At 40.2% G+C, this 18,351-nt stretch overlaps 1 protein-coding gene across 1 annotated transcript in view; it reads left to right on the forward strand.

The window, feature by feature from the left end:
* The first annotated feature begins 17,359 nt into the window (after positions 1-17,359).
* scfd2 (sec1 family domain containing 2) overlaps positions 17,360-18,351 on the forward strand; it is a 132,363-nt gene continuing 131,371 nt past the window's right edge. Inside the window, exon 1 of the mRNA XM_078168523.1 lies at positions 17,360-18,288. Within this exon, the coding sequence (XP_078024649.1) occupies positions 17,475-18,288 (814 nt within the window). The 5' untranslated portion in view covers positions 17,360-17,474. The remainder of the gene's footprint in view (positions 18,289-18,351) is intronic.

Here is an 18,351-nt window from a genome sequence, read left to right on the forward strand (position 1 = left end):
CAAATAATCATAGATAGTGCCCTGCACAGTGGCCACCTTATGGTAAAACATATTAACAAATGCTTATTTAGACCATAAGTATAAGCTAATTTAGACGTAATAGGCTATGTTACCTTGATTATAAGGCTCAAACATGTTTTGCGGCTCCACACAGATTTTTTCAAATTATTTTTGGTCAAAAATGGCTCTTTTAATGGCAAAGGTTGCAGACTGCTGGTCTATGCAGTCAATGCAATCATTTTCACGTCAACTCAACTGGAGAGAGTAGCCATTAACAACACACAACATTACTTTTGCATTACTACCTTTTCAAGCTTGCTAAGTGGATTTCTGCCTTTGTTTAAGATGAGTTTGCTTCACAATTTAAGGAAAAGATTCAGCAGACAATTTTGAGCAAAAAGACTATGATACAGAGACAGGGTTCAATAGGCAATGATGCTGAGGTATTTGCCTTTATGTGGCCAATGTTGTTTAATACTGTGTGCCATAATTACTTGAAGTGTAACCTATAAGGTAACATGGAAACATTTATTTTGATTATGCATTAGAATCCATGCAAAACTGCTGAATCAACCTGGTCTAGATGCAAATGTATGTTCTTCTAAATGCAACAACTTGAAATATTTGAGCAAAAATCTCAGCTGGGTGTATATGGAAGTATTAGGAAGACATAGTGTGGGAAGATGAATGTGTCAGCATTAATAAATGGAACAAATAACAGGAACACAAGCTACAATTTCAAAAACAATCCCCCATTACCAACAACATCATCAAATAATTTATGGTGCTACTCCTTTTAAGGTAGAGAAATTGGATCAGCCTCAAAATGTCAGAGCAACAAAATGTGGCAAGTCCTACTTTCCTTTGCCTCCATCAATAAAACAGAATGAGTCAAACGCTTGGGTGCACAGTTAATGGTCCCACTTGTAATAATGCTCAAATTTTACGTGACCAAGCAACACAAGCAGATCTAAATCACACACTTGGGCTGACTACACATTCACAATGCGTACACACACACACATATAGAGATTCCTTTGAAGAGCCAAGGCAAAAACACACACACACATCTGGATACCATCCTCTTCTTTTTTCCATTAAGACCCCTAACGTGAGAGTGGCTCAAAGCAGTTTTCAACAACATACAGAACACACAAAAAAAGGGTTGAAACAGGAGGAAGAATAATAAGAGCTGTTGGAAGTTCAAGCCTGAATATGAAAAAGGAGCACAGGGCTCCCTTGCTTTGTGGGTGAAATGTAGAACATCTTCCTTCCCTTTCAAATACAAGTCCCACAGAGTTGAGAGGGCCTGAACTGCTCACTATGGAAGACTGACCCAGCAAGGCCTTTGATACTTCACACACCTCGACACCCAAGGGAAGACACACACACACACACATGCACACACACACATACACATGCACTTCCATCAATCTGAGAGAGAAAGGCTTGGAGTGTAGTGCTGAGGGCATTTCTTTTTAAGGTACTACATGTAACAATTTACATGTATAAATCACTTTTTTGCCAATCGGTGAATGGACTGTAATGTAACTTAAAAAGAGGCAAACTGCAAAATGAGAAGTGTCTCCAGCTGTTCTACTTTTCCATATTTTGACATGAAAAAAAAGCATGTCAGGGCATGTTAACTGGAGTATGCACAGCTGCATGTAAATGAGAATATTAGTGGAATATTGATTTACAGCCTGTGCATTTGATTTACATTAGCCATGTAAACAGACAATATTGTCTTTTTCGAAATAGGGCAAAACGTACGTAAAGTCCAAAGCATGTGATGTTTTTACGCACTCCCGAGTGCTTTGCCTCTCTTCAGCCCCCTATAGCAGCAACAGTGTGCAACACTAGCAAGTGTTAGCTAAGAAATGAAGTCTGCCAAATGACTTATGTAGGAACCAGATCTGCTTGGCCTGGAAGATCTTCTCGGGATCTTGCATGTTTAGCTGAAATAACACATTATGATTGGTACTGATATGGTATGATTTATGCTCTGTTATTCTGCACCACAAACCCACAGGATCATTATATTTTCTGATGTACAGCCAATCATGTTGTTTCATGATATTTGTAAGTGCAGGACCTGAGGAGATCTGCCAGTACAGTCTGGTACCCACACTTGCACCCACCACATTATGAGTCAAACAGAAATTCTACAGTACAGGCCAAAAGTTTGGACACACCTTCTCATTCAATGCGTTTTCTTTATTTTCATGACTATTTACATTGTAGATTCTCACTGAAGGCATCAAAACTATGAATGAACACATGTGGAGTTATGTACTTAACAAAAAAAGGTGAAATAACTGAAAACATGTTTTATATTCTAGTTTCTTCAAAATAGCCACCCTTTGCTCTGATTACTGCTTTGCACACTCTTGGCATTCTCTCCATGAGCTTCAAGAGGTAGTCACCTGAAATGGTTTTCCAACAGTCTTGAAGGAGTTCCCAGAGGTGTTTAGCACTTGTTGGCCCCTTTGCCTTCACTCTGCGGTCCAGCTCACCCCAAACCATCTCGATTGGGTTCAGGTCCGGTGACTGTGGAGGCCAGGTCATCTGCCGCAGCACTCCATCACTCTCCTTCTTGGTCAAATAGCCCTTACACAGCCTGGAGGTGTGTTTGGGGTCATTGTCCTGTTGAAAAATAAATGATCGTCCAACTAAACGCAAACCGGATGGGATGGCATGTCGCTGCAGGATGCTGTGGTAGCCATGCTGGTTCAGTGTGCCTTCAATTTTGAATAAATCCCCAACAGTGTCACCAGCAAAACACCCCCACACCATCACACCTCCTCCTCCATGCTTCACAGTGGGAACCAGGCATGTGGAATCCATCCGTTCATCTTTTCTGCATCTCACAAAGACACGGCGGTTGGAACCAAAGATCTCAAATTTGGACTCATCAGACCAAAGCACAGATTTCCACTGGTCTAATGTCCATTCCTTGTGTTTCTTGGCCCAAACAAATCTCTTCTGCTTGTTGCCTCTCCTTAGCAGTGGTTTCCTAGCAGCTATTTGACCATGAAGGCCTGATTCGCGCAGTCTCCTCTTAACAGTTGTTCTAGAGATGGGTCTGCTGCTAGAACTCTGTGTGGCATTCATCTGGTCTCTGATCTGAGCTGCTGTTAACTTGCCATTTCTGAGGCTGGTGACTCGGATGAACTTATCCTCAGAAGCAGAGGTGACTCTTGGTCTTCCTTTCCTGGGTCGGTCCTCATGTGTGCCAGTTTGGTTGTAGCGCTTGATGGTTTTTGCGACTCCACTTGGGGACACATTTAAAGTTTTTGCAATTTTCCGGACTGACTGACCTTCATTTCTTAAAGTAATGATGGCCACTCGTTTTTCTTTAGTTAGCTGATTGGTTCTTGCCATAATATGAATTTTAACAGTTGTCCAATAGGGCTGTCGGCTGTGTATTAACCTGACTTCTGCACAACACAACTGATGGTCCCAACCCCATTGATAAAGCAAGAAATTCCACTAATTAACCCTGATAAGGCACACCTGTGAAGTGGAAACCATTTCAGGTGACTACCTCTTGAAGCTCATGGAGAGAATGCCAAGAGTGTGCAAAGCAGTAATCAGAGCAAAGGGTGGCTATTTTGAAGAAACTAGAATATAAAACATGTTTTCAGTTATTTCACCTTTTTTGTTAAGTACATAACTCCACATGTGTTCATTCATAGTTTTGATGCCTTCAGTGAGAATCTACAATGTAAATAGTCATGAAAATAAAGAAAACGCATTGAATGAGAAGGTGTGTCCAAACTTTTGGCCTGTACTGTATGTCACGGAGCGTCGGTAGCTTAGTGGATAGTGCCGACGCCCCATGTATAGAGGCGATGCCTCGCTGCAGCGGTCGCAAGTTCAACTCCGACTTGCAACCCTTTGCTGCATGTCGTCCCCCCACTCTCTCCCCATTTCACACTGTCCTGTATAATAAAGGCAAAAAGCCCAAAAAAATAATCTTAAAAAAAAAAGAAATTCTATGTCACCACACACACACAAACTTTTTATCTAGTGAAGCCTGCCTGGCCAGATGGGGATTTGACTGACACTGAGAATAAACTAGGCTCAACATAGGCGGGGCATTTGATTAATGAAGACACCTTCATTTGGTTTGGGCATCACAACAGACCCAAAACATCAATAGTATGCCGGTCAATCATGCTTTGTTTTGTGCATGCACACATGTCATGTAAGTTGATGATTTAAACCCGTAAAAAATTAAGAAATAAATAAAAGAACAAAGCAGTTTCACATCACAAAATCTGTGTTTTCCTAATACTACTTATCACGGAGGGGCTTCTTACTACAGTGGCTGACACAACAACGCAGAAGGCCCTGTCTAGAGCCGGTATTTGGTTTGTCCATTCTGAGCTACTGACAGTCTCAGTGGACGAGGACCAGCTACCTATGTAGATAAAAACGTCCCATTCTAAGCTAACAAAAACATAACGATTCTTTTTTTCAGGTAATTAAACACTAAAGAAGGCATACTTATTATATTACATTCCATTTCTGCCAGTACATCCCACTCAATCCTCCTGATGACAAGGATTTTCTGAAAATTACGCACAGTATCTTTCAGAAAACAAAGCAAAAGATAATACTGTGTGCTGTATGCAAACACACACCCACGATAAAGAGTCCTTACAACAAATAAAGTCACTGAATGAGTCTGTCAAATCGATAACTGTAGAAAATTCTAGAACTTTGTATTAAAAGTGCTTAAAACTGGGCCATCTTCCCACAGTAATTGTGCTGTGTAGTGTATGCTGCATACACACACATGCACTTACAGTAAACACCAGCACGTCCACACACATGCCATCGATGTTAGCGTGAGTGAGTAATTGTTTCTACCTGTGGTGTTCTCAAGTGAGTGTTTGATGAGGGCTGGAGTTCCACGCTTGGCAGCATATGAGAGAGCTAATGGCTGAGGGCTAATTGCCGCTCGATTGTGCTTGCATGGCTTTCTCTCTCATGCTAATGTTTCACAGAGCTACAGGCTGGAGGCTTTTAGATGGAGTTGATATTTCACATCGAACCACATGCTGCCGTTCTGCACTACAGCAAAGATCTGTCGTTTTCTTTGCTTAGGTAAAGGCTACTGTCTGCCGCACTCTGAGACGCAGCAGTCTGCATGCATGGACAGATGTGCACAATTCCTCATGCAGTGACAGCGTCCTGTCTTTGCCCTTTGTGCTGCCTGTGAAGAGCCATTAGCTGCTGGTCGAAAGCTTCCAGAAAAAAAAGCAAACCCTAAAATCAATACTGGGTACAAACTTCTGATGTAATTGTTTTCTTGGCAATGATGACAAAGCCTAAATCTTATTGGTATTTTGACATATTATGTGGGTGATAGTATTCCTCATTTTGATTCAAATGGAAAAAGCTATAGAGGTCAGTCTTGCTCATCAATAATCATGATCTGAGGGCATCTGGTAATGGAATGGTCAAGTTAGAAAGAACTATACGTTTGCTCCGCAGTGATCTTCAGTCAAAGTATCAGTGCCAAATGGAAGGACCCTCACATACAAGCTGTTATGCTACACTGACTGTAGTGACCCACTAACCGGCTGCAGAAAGCATTAACTGCAGCACAGAGCAGCAATCAGCCTCACCTTGGCTGTGTGCTGTGCTGCACTGATAGATGACACAAGAACAACCCTGCAATGACACAGTTCCACTCCAAAATCTGCACCTATCAAACACACTTGGTATTTAATGTGACCTGAATGAAAAGACAAACAAAAAATTAAAGAAAAGAAAAACCAACTCCTTCTTTCCCGCTGCCCTATTCCCAACAGTTGGTCTGTTCAGCACATTTCTCCTGTCACAATATGCTGGCTCTGCACTTCTTTTTTTTTTTTTTTTTTACCGGGGGGCTATTTTTATCATGTTACACATTTGCATCACAAAAGCAGGCCGGGCCTATAAGTTAAAGAAAGGGGAGTGGCCTAGATAAAAGCTACGCAAATAAACTTCAAAGCCGGAGTTGACTGTTTAAAGCTGCAGTCGGCAGGATGTTTGATATTTTGGTTGTGTTAGCAGCTCTGGCACAGGTTCACCAGGCAGTATGGGGCTCACAGAGGGTGTGTGAGGGGTAAGAAGGGGGTCTAAACCGGCACATCTATTTTGGAACCTTTGAAGATGGAGATATGGCATGGCTCAGCTGTGTGCTTCCTGGATTTCAATGTAATTCACTACAAAGACCGAGAGGAAGTCCAAAGACTGACAGCACCTGGATGGCACTACGGACACCTGCCTGCAGGAAGACATACATCCATACAATGCCTTCACATGCATACACGCACACACATGCACACACTGTTCACCTCTGTCCTTCAGCTCCACAGGATTATTTATTATGACACGTGCTGCAGCCTCACAAACACACATGGTCAGATCGCCATTAGTCATTTGTGCAGCTGCATGATGCGTGATGCGGCCCACAGGGAGTTCTAACGGGGCCCTTTCCACCTGAAATCTCCATGTTTCACTTAAATAGACTCCTCCAGCTTCTTAAAAGACAACTCATCTGGTCATTATCACAGCATCAGATGTGAAAAGGCAATATGCAAGGGTGTCTGCCTATTCAGTTGAGGGATTATGTGGATATATATATATATAAGTAAGTGTGTTTCTTTTTCCCAGTGACAGGGTAACTTACGTGGTGGAGCGATATATGCAAAGGGAGAACTGAAGTTGGATGAAGAGGGCAGATGATGAGAAGTGGATAAATCCTCCTCGAATGACATCTCAGTTAACACCTGCAATGTAAACACAGATATTAAAGGAATACTTCCCCCTCCAAATGGCCATTTGTATATCAATTAATCACCCCGTGTTACACTGAATTAGTAAAGAAAACTTTGTTCGTTCACCTGCGGTAAAAGTATAAGTAAAACTTATATATGTGCTTTTCAAAGCCAGACCCCATCAACAAAAACATTCATTTTACCTCACTAAACACAGGATGGCTGATCCACCGCTATGGTTTAGCTCATTTAGTTTGTTTGTGTTATTGTGTGACTTTGGTGAACTTGGACTAACCCTTTAAAACACCAAAGTCACACAATAACGCAAACAAATTAACTGATTGTGGCAGCGATGGGCCAGCAGCTCCCACATTCAGTGAGGTAAAATGACTGTTTTTGTCAATGGAGCTTTGAAGAGAACATAGCTTAATTTTCACTTTCCTTTCAAAAAAGGCTGTCAGTTTAGGAAGAACTGAGGATATGACTGGATAAATCAGACTTGGAATACATTGCACAAGTTGTGTGAGAGTGTAAACAGATGTTTTAATACAGTTTTTCTGCTGTAAAATGTGGACCCCATACGACTTAAACTCATCAAGAATTTTCTCCGTTTTTGGATTCTTTCTCACCAGAGGCATGCAAGAAAAGCAACTTTCTGTGTCTTTGTTTTTCAATCTCACATACACTACCTGAGAAATGTTTTCTTCATCACTGAGACATTGGCGCCCTTCCACTCTGCCTCTGGATCCAGGTCGTCCTCCACTTACATCAAGGGTAGCTCTTGACTCTCTGTTGATCAGGTCACATGATGAACACTCAACATCACATTCATGCAACATTTTGATGCAGTGCTAAAAATAGCAGGCGAGCCTTTCTTAAGATAAGTCCTCTTTCATATTCACCTTTTGACGTACACTTACATAACATTTTAAAAACAGGACATCATCGTAATCTCACTCTCCATGTCCCTACTACAACCCACTGCAGGTCCATTAACGCATTAAACCTCCTTATCTGGGTCATCTCGCCTTCTTCACAAAACAGACCTTTACAGTCCTAAACCCCAACCCCCACCCCCATCGAACACACACACAAGGGCACACACACACACTCACAAACACACACACACACACACACACACACAGATGGGACACTAACCCCTTTCTGTCACTAGGACTTAATCAAGAACAGGAAAAACATACAGAAAGAAGGAATAACAACTACATCTAATGGCAGCTCAATAGGGAAGTGCTTGGCGCTCCTTAATGTCTCTTCTGCTCGCTTCAGCTTTGAAATATGCACCAAATAAAAATTTCAACACATATCTTTGTAGGGAGAGAGAGAACACACACTTTCTTTCTCATTCTGATACAACATGAATTCAAAATAAGGTAAAAACTGTGACTGAATCCCTCTCACATCTCAAAGGAAAGCTATATCGCATGGTAGGCAGTATCAGTTGAGAACATCACACACAGATCAACAAATACAAGAGCTTCCATCAGCAAGCATCACATTGTGAGACTCTGAGAGAATGAGACGTCTGCTGTATCAAAGCCTCATTGAACACATCATCCACTACATAATAGAGTGTGTGTATTTGTCTCTGGCATGCTACATTACGACTTCCTGGTTCCCCCTGCGGTCCAGCTCTGTCACTCAGACACAGGGAGATGACATGACGCCACACTGCGCTCAGATCCACATGACCTCCCCTGAGGGGCAACCTTGCCAACGGAGGAGAACATCATCAAGGCAGGGACAAATCTTTAATTAAGTGGCCAGTCCTGCCAGTAAGCATCCTTGACAGCCATTCAACTAAATTGGAGGGAGTCAGGGACAAGATGCTGTTGTGTATGAGCAAAAAGGCACGCAGCACCTAGTCCATAAAGAAATGTACAATGTGTGCTGGGACTGGATGCTGTTTACTAACATGACAAGTATCTGCTGCTCATGAGTGTATACATAAAAGATGGGAGGCTGTAACTGGGCTGTAAAGCACCATGGGCCCAGGCTAACGACCATGTCTCCCACAGGCTTCAGCCAGCGCTGGGGCTCAAAACTTCCCCTTAAAAGCTAATGTGAAGAGGACTGTACACACAGCACCAAGGAACAGAGCAATTACACAAGCTGACCCATTTAATGTAGATGGGATAGTTTTTTCTGTTACTATATTACTATTGTTCTCTCACATTAAAGATGTGTAATTATTCCAATGTATGTAAATGAATTCAAAGTTGTATTCATTAAGTATTAGGCTGTTTAACTCATGTAAAAGTAGAAATACAACAAACACACTTCCAAGTAAAAGTGCTGCATTAATTTTTTTTCTTACGTAAGAAAAAGTACAGAAGTATTACATTACGAGTATCAAAAGTAAAAGTGCTCATTAGACAGAAGAATAGCCCCTGTCAGAATGTTCTAATAGGCACGTTCAAGCTGAACTGCGCCTGGCCTGGAAAGTGGTTGAGAGCAGTCTGCAGCAGCAGGGGGCATGACAAATAGCCGCGGTCAAGTCAAACAGTTTCCAGCAGCCCTCAGTCTGTACAGGAAATCAGGGAAACAATCACATTCTGTTAGATCTGATTGTGATTCATTAAAATGTTATATAACCCATTTATCAGTTTGTTTGCAGTCTCCAGTTTGTTAAGATTATCAGAGTAGCCTATTAATGCTTATGCTTCACAGGTGGTCTATACTTTCTACTTTCTAAAATCAGACAAAAAAGTCTCTCCATATGAGAAAAAAAAGTTTTATAAAACATCATATTATTGAGTCAACATCTAAACCAATCAGCTGGTAGATCAGGTGAAAGCCAGGCGTGTAGCATTGTGCCCTGGGTCCTGCAGTTGGTGGAGACCTATTGCCACACCTCACTGTAAAAACTGCGGCCACCTCGATCTTGTGAGGTTATTTTTGTCCACTTGTGCATGACGTCTGAGCGAGATGGGTTCAAGCTGCACAAATCTAACCGTCATGCATTGAAAGGCAATCAGCGCTGATTGAATTTGGCTCACCTCATACAAGCTCATTGTGTGGATCAGTATCACTGATGCGCCAACATGTGAGCAGTATTTTCATGTTGCAGCTGATCTAAGTTATACTAATTTGAATTTAGATTTGAATCTACAACAATACACAGTACATTATTAGTTAATTATAACACGTAAATACAGCTGTTAGATCATTGTAGTGGGGCGAAAAGTGCAATATTTTCCTGTATGAAGTAGTATTAAATAGAAATACTCAAGTAAAGTAGCCTACATGTATGTCAAAACTGTACTGGAGTGAAAGTATTTATTTGCTCTCTATCATTGTGAGTATAAAGGGGAGGCAAACTATTGTTGACAGAAAAAAAACCAAAATGAATACATGTAAAATAAATATATAAAATAAAATAAAATAAAATAAGTAAAATAAAAGCAAAAGAGGGTCTCAAAGACTGAGAAAAACTTGTCAAATATTGAACATTATAAAGTTCTAAATCCACTATTTGGACAAATCCCCTTACAGTATTGTGTGTCTCTACATACCTTCTACGAAATTTCACTTCAGGCTTAAACAGATGAACATTAGTCTCTGTTTACCTCAACACTTTGGGATCCCTTGCCAATACAACCCTAATATGCTGAGTCCATCTTAGGATCAGAGGAAACAGATGGCACTGGGCTGATAGTTGTTGTGTCACAAACAGAAACAACCAGCTGCCAGCCTCTCCAGGCTCTGAGCTCAGGGTTATAGAGGAGGAGGCACTGAGGACACAGGCATTGACAGTAAGTAGAAGACGTGTTACTAACCTCGAGGATAATATAGATGAGCTGTCTGGGAGAGAATGAGGACAGGACTCTTCTCCATATCTAGTCTGCCTCTCCTGGACCTGAGTGGAATAACAACTTTACACTCATCTGCTCTCTAATCTACTTTAATTTCTACTTCAAATTAAATGAGGAGCAATAGTATCTGTTGTGATTCTTGTTTTCAGATCATGTTCTCCCTCCTCACAAAAGAAGTCTGTTGACTAAATCACATCAGTAATATCTTGTCTTACCTTGATTTTAGTGTATATTTTTTTCCTTGCTGCTCGGGCTTTGGCGTGTTTCTTGCAGTAGGTGTTCCAGCTTTTTTCATCAAAACCATAGTTAAAGTAATCTGTGATGTCAGCACCTAAAAACAAAACACATTAGTCACAAACAAGCCTGCATATAATTACTGAATCACAGTGAGTGAGTTTACTTAGAGAGAGCACAATGGAGTGAATCACCAACATCTACTGGCTGTAAATCCACTGCTTACCAGGTTTCCTCCATGGCTTTTCCTTCCGTACTGGGACTGCTTGGTTATTGTCCAATGCATCAGTGTCATGTCCATATGTATTATCAACCGTTGAACATTCGACAGGATTAGAGCTGTCTGAAACAGACAACTCACAAACGTGACAGGTGTAACTGCCAAGGACTTTAAAGGGTATCTTTGGTACCCTATTTTCCCATGTCTTGCGTCTAAGTGACTAATGGGAACAACAATTTTTGAGACTGGTCCAGTATTGAGCAAGAGCTCTGCAGCTGGCAGCACCAAAACAAGCTGCAATATAACATTAATGGGCAATTGTGCACCATCACTGTACATCCACTAAAAGCGCTTGTTTTGCCACATCAAGGATGGCACTTGACAACATGGGACAGACCTTTTTGTTAAAGAGCAAGATCCTTTTTCTTTAACCTGACACAGACAAAATTTGCCAACACCAAACCCACCAGACTCCATTTAAAAACAGTATGTTTTTTAATCAGAAAACACACTAAATTCAAAGTCAACAGAAACAAAATAAAACTCACAAAATTAGTCTTGGTTCATTTTTCCACTGTTCCAACAATCATCACCTCTAGTTTGGTTGAACTAAACCCTATACTCACCCAGTTAGATGTGAGAACATGCTGGCTCTATACACGCTTAAATTACCGTTTATTTAATTGGACTCTGGTAGGTTTGGTGACAGCTATTTCAGGGCTGTTTCTGGTTAACCCTTTGAAACCTGAGCAAATTGGCTTGATTTCCTTTAAAGCATGAAAAGGAAAGACAGTTAAAAACAAACATACAAAGAAATGACCCTTAAAGATAAAATAAATAAATAATAATGAATTGTACAAAAATATTAAAAAATATAATAATTCAGAAAAAATATAACAAAAAAACAATAAAAAGATCTAAACTATAATTAAAACTACAATTATTCTGCAACATAATTTTAACATGTAATAATAATATTGATTATTAATATAGTTTTTCCCTATTTTTTTGTTTTCCCTTGTAATTTTTTTTAGTTTTTAGTTTAGGTTTTTTGGGTTTTTTTGCAATTTGTGGGACTTTTTTTTACCAAGTTGCTCATTGCCTTTTGTTCCCCATGTTTCTGAAAGAAACCGCACCAGTGTGCTCAGGGTTCAAAGGTTTAAATACTTGCGAAAGGCGTCTAAAAGCAGCACAAGACAAGGGATGTTGCTCCAGGTTTCAAAGGGTTAAGGAAAAATTAATTCACTCTTTGACTAAAACGTCTATCTCTGTAGAGATCTCTATAAGGTTGTCAGACACTTAGAATATTAATCTGAGCACCTTTAAAGGACATAAATTGAAGGTGCACAAATACCCCGAGTGGTTACACTGTAGCTGTTTCGTCATTCTGGCTGCAGCGCTCTCACTCAATACTGGACCAGTCTCAAAAACTGTTGTTCCCATTAGTCACTTCCAGGCTGAAAAATACCAAAGCTAGACCTACCCTTTTTAATGTAGAAGATTATCATTTATATGTTTTTAATAAGGCAGCTGGAGACTTTTTAAACATTGAGGAATCACTAAACTGAGGTGATGTGCAATAATGAAGCCAGTAGTCTCAGTGAAGAGGTCAGCTAATGATGACAGTGTTAGGCATAGGCAGATTTTGTGTTTCATGAAATCTGGCTGTATTATGAGGAGGCTTCATGTGTCCTGTTTTTTAACAATAGGAAAAAGTACGAACTATGCATTTGTGAATGCTTAAAGGTAGGATCTGGAGGATTTTCAAACAAAACAAAATATAGACATATACAAATGAAATCCTGCTTAATCATCACCTATGGGCTTCTGCTCATGTGTGGTGGTGACTCTGTTTGCAGAGCTCCTGCCCTTTAACTGTATTTTGATGTTTTTGTGAGCTAGGACCGCTTCTGGGCGGAGATTTCCCGAGCCAATGAGAGAGCGCAGGTGCCGTGCCCGAGTGTGTCCGAGCGTGCACCAGCGCGAGCCTTGCCTGAACCTCTTCTGTGAAGCCTTCTTCCGTACCTCCGGGCTCCGTACACCTGGGAGAGTTGAGCCTGATAGGAGGGGCCAAATTTGAATGTGTGTTTACAAACAGCAACTGGAAAACCCTCCAGACCCTACCTTTAAAGGTTTTACGTTTAATTAACGAATTACAAAATAATTTTTCCTGTCGTGCTTATATTATGTTGTGTCACCTTGTTCTCTGAGCCATCCCTAAAAGGTTCTACCCTACTTACCAACTGCATACATCCTTTCATCATCAGTTTCCTGATACTCAGGTGAGTTCTCAGAGCTGTAAAAAAACAAGGGGAACGCACATTATCAACACGGTTATCTCCATCATCATGACATTAACTTGAACACTGTGAAACACTATTGTCTGGGTGGAGCGCTGATAACCTAATTTCAAATGGCACCTCTGCATACAAGACTAATATATCACAAAAAAATAACAATGAAAATATCTCAGAGCTACATTTTGACAGAAGTGGGTTCCTGACAAATGATGCACATTCATATTATGCCCAACAGGCAAGCAAACACAATAAAAGGCTGAAAATGTAACATTATTTTGTCAGAAGATGGAAAGCAAACAGTTACACTCTCATATGCACGGCTGCACAGTTACACAAAAATCACTGCCTTCATCAACACGGTCATTGTCTCTGTCTTCATCATCCTTGACAGCTTTAAAATGACCTCATAAAACAAAAGAAACACACGGAAATAATAATAATAATATCAACTTGCATATTATAACACAGATTATTTGACAGGTGCTGTCATAAAAATACAAAATAATGTGCACAGTAGATAGGAATAAGAGCTGGGGATAAAATTCAACAGTGAGTGCTGCTATTTTTAGCTGAGTGCTTTACTCAGACTGCTCTTGTCAGGACCAGTTACAGGCTAAGTGCCCACTTTTACAGATTCTTTAGAGAATGATATTATGTTATTATAAAAAAAGAAAAAAAAACTATCACTTCTACAGCCAGTTACTGAATGGCACAAAAGCAAACAGGATAAAGCCGTCTGAAAAGAGGCACACCTTAAAAACACCTTCTACTTTATATTGAGAGATGGCTTATGTTCATGCCTAAATTTTGTTGGGATTCTTGAGGGTGGTCATTCTAACCATCAGGTATTGGGGCTTTAAATGAACCAAAAACTTAGACAAATGGGGGTGGCTGTGGCTCAGAGGTAGAGTGAGTCGTCCAGCAATATAAAGATCGGTGGTTTGACCCCTGGCTCCTCCAGCCCACATGTCGAAATATCTTTCATGACTCCCAGTTGCTCCCAATGACTGCTTGAGCAATGTGTGAGCGTGTGCAAATGGTTACTGAGTAGCAAGTGGCACCATGTATGATGCCCTCAGCTACCAGTGTGTGTGAATGTGTGTGTGAATGGGTGAATGTGGCATGTAGTGTAAGAGTGCTTTGGGTGGTCAGAAGACTAGAAAGATGCTGTACAAGGGTTGTCGATTAACTTATCTTTTGAATATTTAAGTGACAAATTCAATAAAGACTGAACTCACACACAAAAAAACAAGACTATTGTCGAAGCTTTGTATGTTACAGTAACATAATGTAATTGCCAGGTTATGTTACATTTACTCTGAGGTAAAGAGGCTGAAGAGTGCAGACCGCAGATATTGTTCACTTACATTTCCCAGCTCCCAATAATGAGCATCAAAATACTCCTTAATGTTGCACATAACTGGCTGCACATTTCATGCAGCATAAATGTCACACATGTATTGTGCAACTATAATGATCACTGTCATTATTGCACTGTGAAAAGTGTATTATATCTGAATGCTTCATCACTGTAACGCAGTTGGTTCTAATTGGAAATGAGCAGCACAGTTCAGGTTCAGGGAGACACTGGAAGATTAAGTGGGCGAGGAAAAATAACTGTAATAACGGCCTCATATAGCTGACTGTGTTATATGATAATTTTCAAATCGTGGTTGTATTTAAATGTAGCGTTATGCCCATAGCATTGCTTTTGAATGGCGCTCAGATTAAAATTAAAAGGGTCACTAGCATGGTAACAAATACAGCAGGACCATATGCCTCAGTATGACAGAGAATACACACCTGGATGGGATTTGAACCTCCTCCTTTCCCTCATCCTTGTTATTACTGGTGCCCAATTCAAAAACCACTGAAACACACACATACACGACAAATTTAAAACAAAGTTTGTGGCCTGATTTGACACTTTAACAAAGGTGTGCTACATTAACCCGGTCACCTGTGGCAAGTATAACAGCCATCAAATATGATACACAGCTGTGGAAGTTTTCCGGATCACACAAGTAGCAATGCTGCAGTGTAAAAATACTCCATTACAAGATAAAGTCTCACACTTGGTAAAAGTACAACAGTATTAGCATCAAAATAAACTTAAAGTACCAAAGGTAAAAGTACTCTTTTTTTTTCATTGGATTATAATTATTAATGCATTCATGTGTTCATCACCTTAATGTTACAGCTGGTAGAGGTGGAGCTGACTAAACTATATACTGTTAAGTAGCTTAATCTGTAATAATATTATTACTTTATCAATATCTTATATCAATAATCTGAATCTGCAAAGTAACCAATAATCAATGTTGTCAAATTAATGTGGTGAAATAACAAGTACAGTATTTGCTGCTGAGATGTAGAGGAGTATAGACCATTTCAAACTTGACAACATAACATTCAAAATGGCTCCAAGTGTATTTCCCGTTGGATGTTTGTTAATGCAGCAGATGACAAATATTTTTATTTTAAATATTTTTATTATAGTTTCCTTGGGTAGGTGACAAGAAACAAACAAGGACCAAAGTTGTTGCTTTCCAACAGAACAGTAATGAAACAGTATAAACAGTGTTGTAAATGTAATGCGTTACAGATTACTTGTTACTCTGTTACAAATGTAATAAATATCTCTTCTAATTACTTCATCAAAGTAATGTAACTTATTTTATTTGATTACTTTTCTAACAAATGTTCTAAACTGGCTAAAAGACGGCAGTCCTGCATGGCAAGAGGATGCAAATTAACAGAATGAATGTTACACACTAGCCTACACTTTTTACAAGAATAAATCTGGATGTAACCTCAATTGTAATCACCAACATTTTAATTAGTAAGTGTAATTTTACTACATTTTTTTCTCAGCAACTGTAATTGATTATAATTACATTCAATTGTAACTGAATTACATGTAACGTATTATAAAGTTGCAAAAAAGGGAAACACTTAAGTACAGTAGACTTTAAGGACCTCATAAATGTAACTGGGCAAAGTAGGCCTACAGTACTTAAGTAAATGCACTTAGTTACATTCCACCAATGGTTATTCATAGTGGTGTTTATGCTGGACATGTAGAGAACAATATATTAACGTGCATTAACGGTTGGCCTGTGTACACTTACACTGATAAAGTTTTCCCTCTTCGTCCTTGTAGAGAAGTACAAAAGTATTAGCATCAAAAATATACTTAAAATACCAAAGGTAAGAGTACTAATTTCGCAGAATCTTATTGGCTTCAAGTACCTCATACATTTACTTGGGCTAAGTAGGCCTACAGTATTTAAGTAGCCTAAATGCACTTGTGTGGTTATGCTGGACATGGAGAACAACACATTAACGTGCATTAACGGTTGGCCTGTTAACACTTACATTGATAAAGTTTTCCCTCTTCATCCTCGTCACAGACAGCTGGGGAGTCCGAGTCCGATGAATACATTTTAATTCTAATGTCGCCTAAAAACCTATATTTAAACAAATATGCACCAGAATTTAAAAATGTAGATATTATTAGTTGTAAACATCTTCAAAGACGGGGTCCTGTGTGATCCTGCTGTCCATGTCAGTTAAATTGACAGTGCGTTTCCATGGAGACAGTTAAGGCAAGTGACAGCTCGTGTCTCATGAAGCCAGCCTTGTCATTGGTGAGAAACTAAATTTATTCTTGTTTCTTTTCAGGGATTAAAATGGCGTCGCTGGTAACTGCAGTGAATTCTGGAGCCTGCAATAATACCAATTAATCAATAACTGAAACATTCACACGTTTTTTTGTTTTGTTTTTTGCTTTTGTTTATGTTTAATATTTCAAATATAAGAGAACGTTTTACAGACAGATATATATTTCATTTGCTGACATCGACAATAATCATTTTAACATGAAATATAACATTAACACTTCAGCAGCACTGCCTGTAAGTCGCTCTCTGGTTGCTGCTTATTGCCATAGCAACGAGTCAATGCTTCGATGACGTTATTATGCTGCGACGCGCGATTGCCACGTCACCTTCAAGAGACTCGTGTGTTTGTTTTGTTGGAGCTACTTTAGCTGTCACTTCTGATGCCTCTGTGATACCGTTACATTTAGCTAACAGTTATAATTAGCAAAATGCTGACGACAGAGGATTTTACGCGCTTCCCGGTCCAGATGTGGGACAAGGTGTTGTCGAAGGTAAAGAAAGCTGTTGTTTTCATGGATGACAAGTGTGCAGAGGCTCTCCACTGGTGCGGAGGTGCTGCTCTCCTACTGGAGGCTGGAGCCCGAAATGTAAAGGAGTTTTCCAGCTTTGAAGCCTGTGGTGTGAATGAACCCAAAGCCGTGTTCGTGGTGAGCACTCTGTTGAAGGGCAGAACAGTGGACATCATCAAAGACATCATATCCCTCAGTCACTTCCAGTATTGTGTTGTCTTCACCACCGTTGCTCACTCCGTGCACTTGCTCGCCAACAACGTCACCACAGACATGGAGGGGAGCCCTGTGTTTGAGCAGTTTGAAGAGAAGCTGTGCGAGTGGATGGGAAACATGAACTACACGGCTGAAGTCATGCACGCGCCAGTGGTCTTCGCCCCTGTTTCACAGCAGCTGCTCGTCACACCCACGTTTGCACACTTGTTCCCCCTGCTCTCACCTGATCTGGAGGCAATAAATGTAAAACGACCAGAGAAGAAGAGATTTGGGAGCCTGGCTGACATAGACATGCACTCTCTCCCCACTGAGCTGCAGTTTGAAATCAAATCCTTGGCTTCTACGTTAAACTCAGTGTTTGAAGCTACAGGCACCAGGGAGGAGAGTTTTGCTGTGGGTCCCATGAGCCGCATCATAGCAGGGGAACTGGCCAATCACGCTCAAGCAAAAAACCGAAGGAAGACAGCCCCAAATAAAGCATCCATCATTTTTGTGGACCGAACAATGGACCTTACAGGTGACCATATTACATCATAACATTCTGCATATCCCTATCTGTTATTCTTTGTGGTATTAACAT

The sequence above is a fragment of the Epinephelus lanceolatus genome, chromosome 6 (assembly GCF_041903045.1).
Source record: "Epinephelus lanceolatus isolate andai-2023 chromosome 6, ASM4190304v1, whole genome shotgun sequence".
Classification (NCBI taxonomy): Eukaryota; Metazoa; Chordata; class Actinopteri; order Perciformes; family Serranidae; genus Epinephelus; species Epinephelus lanceolatus.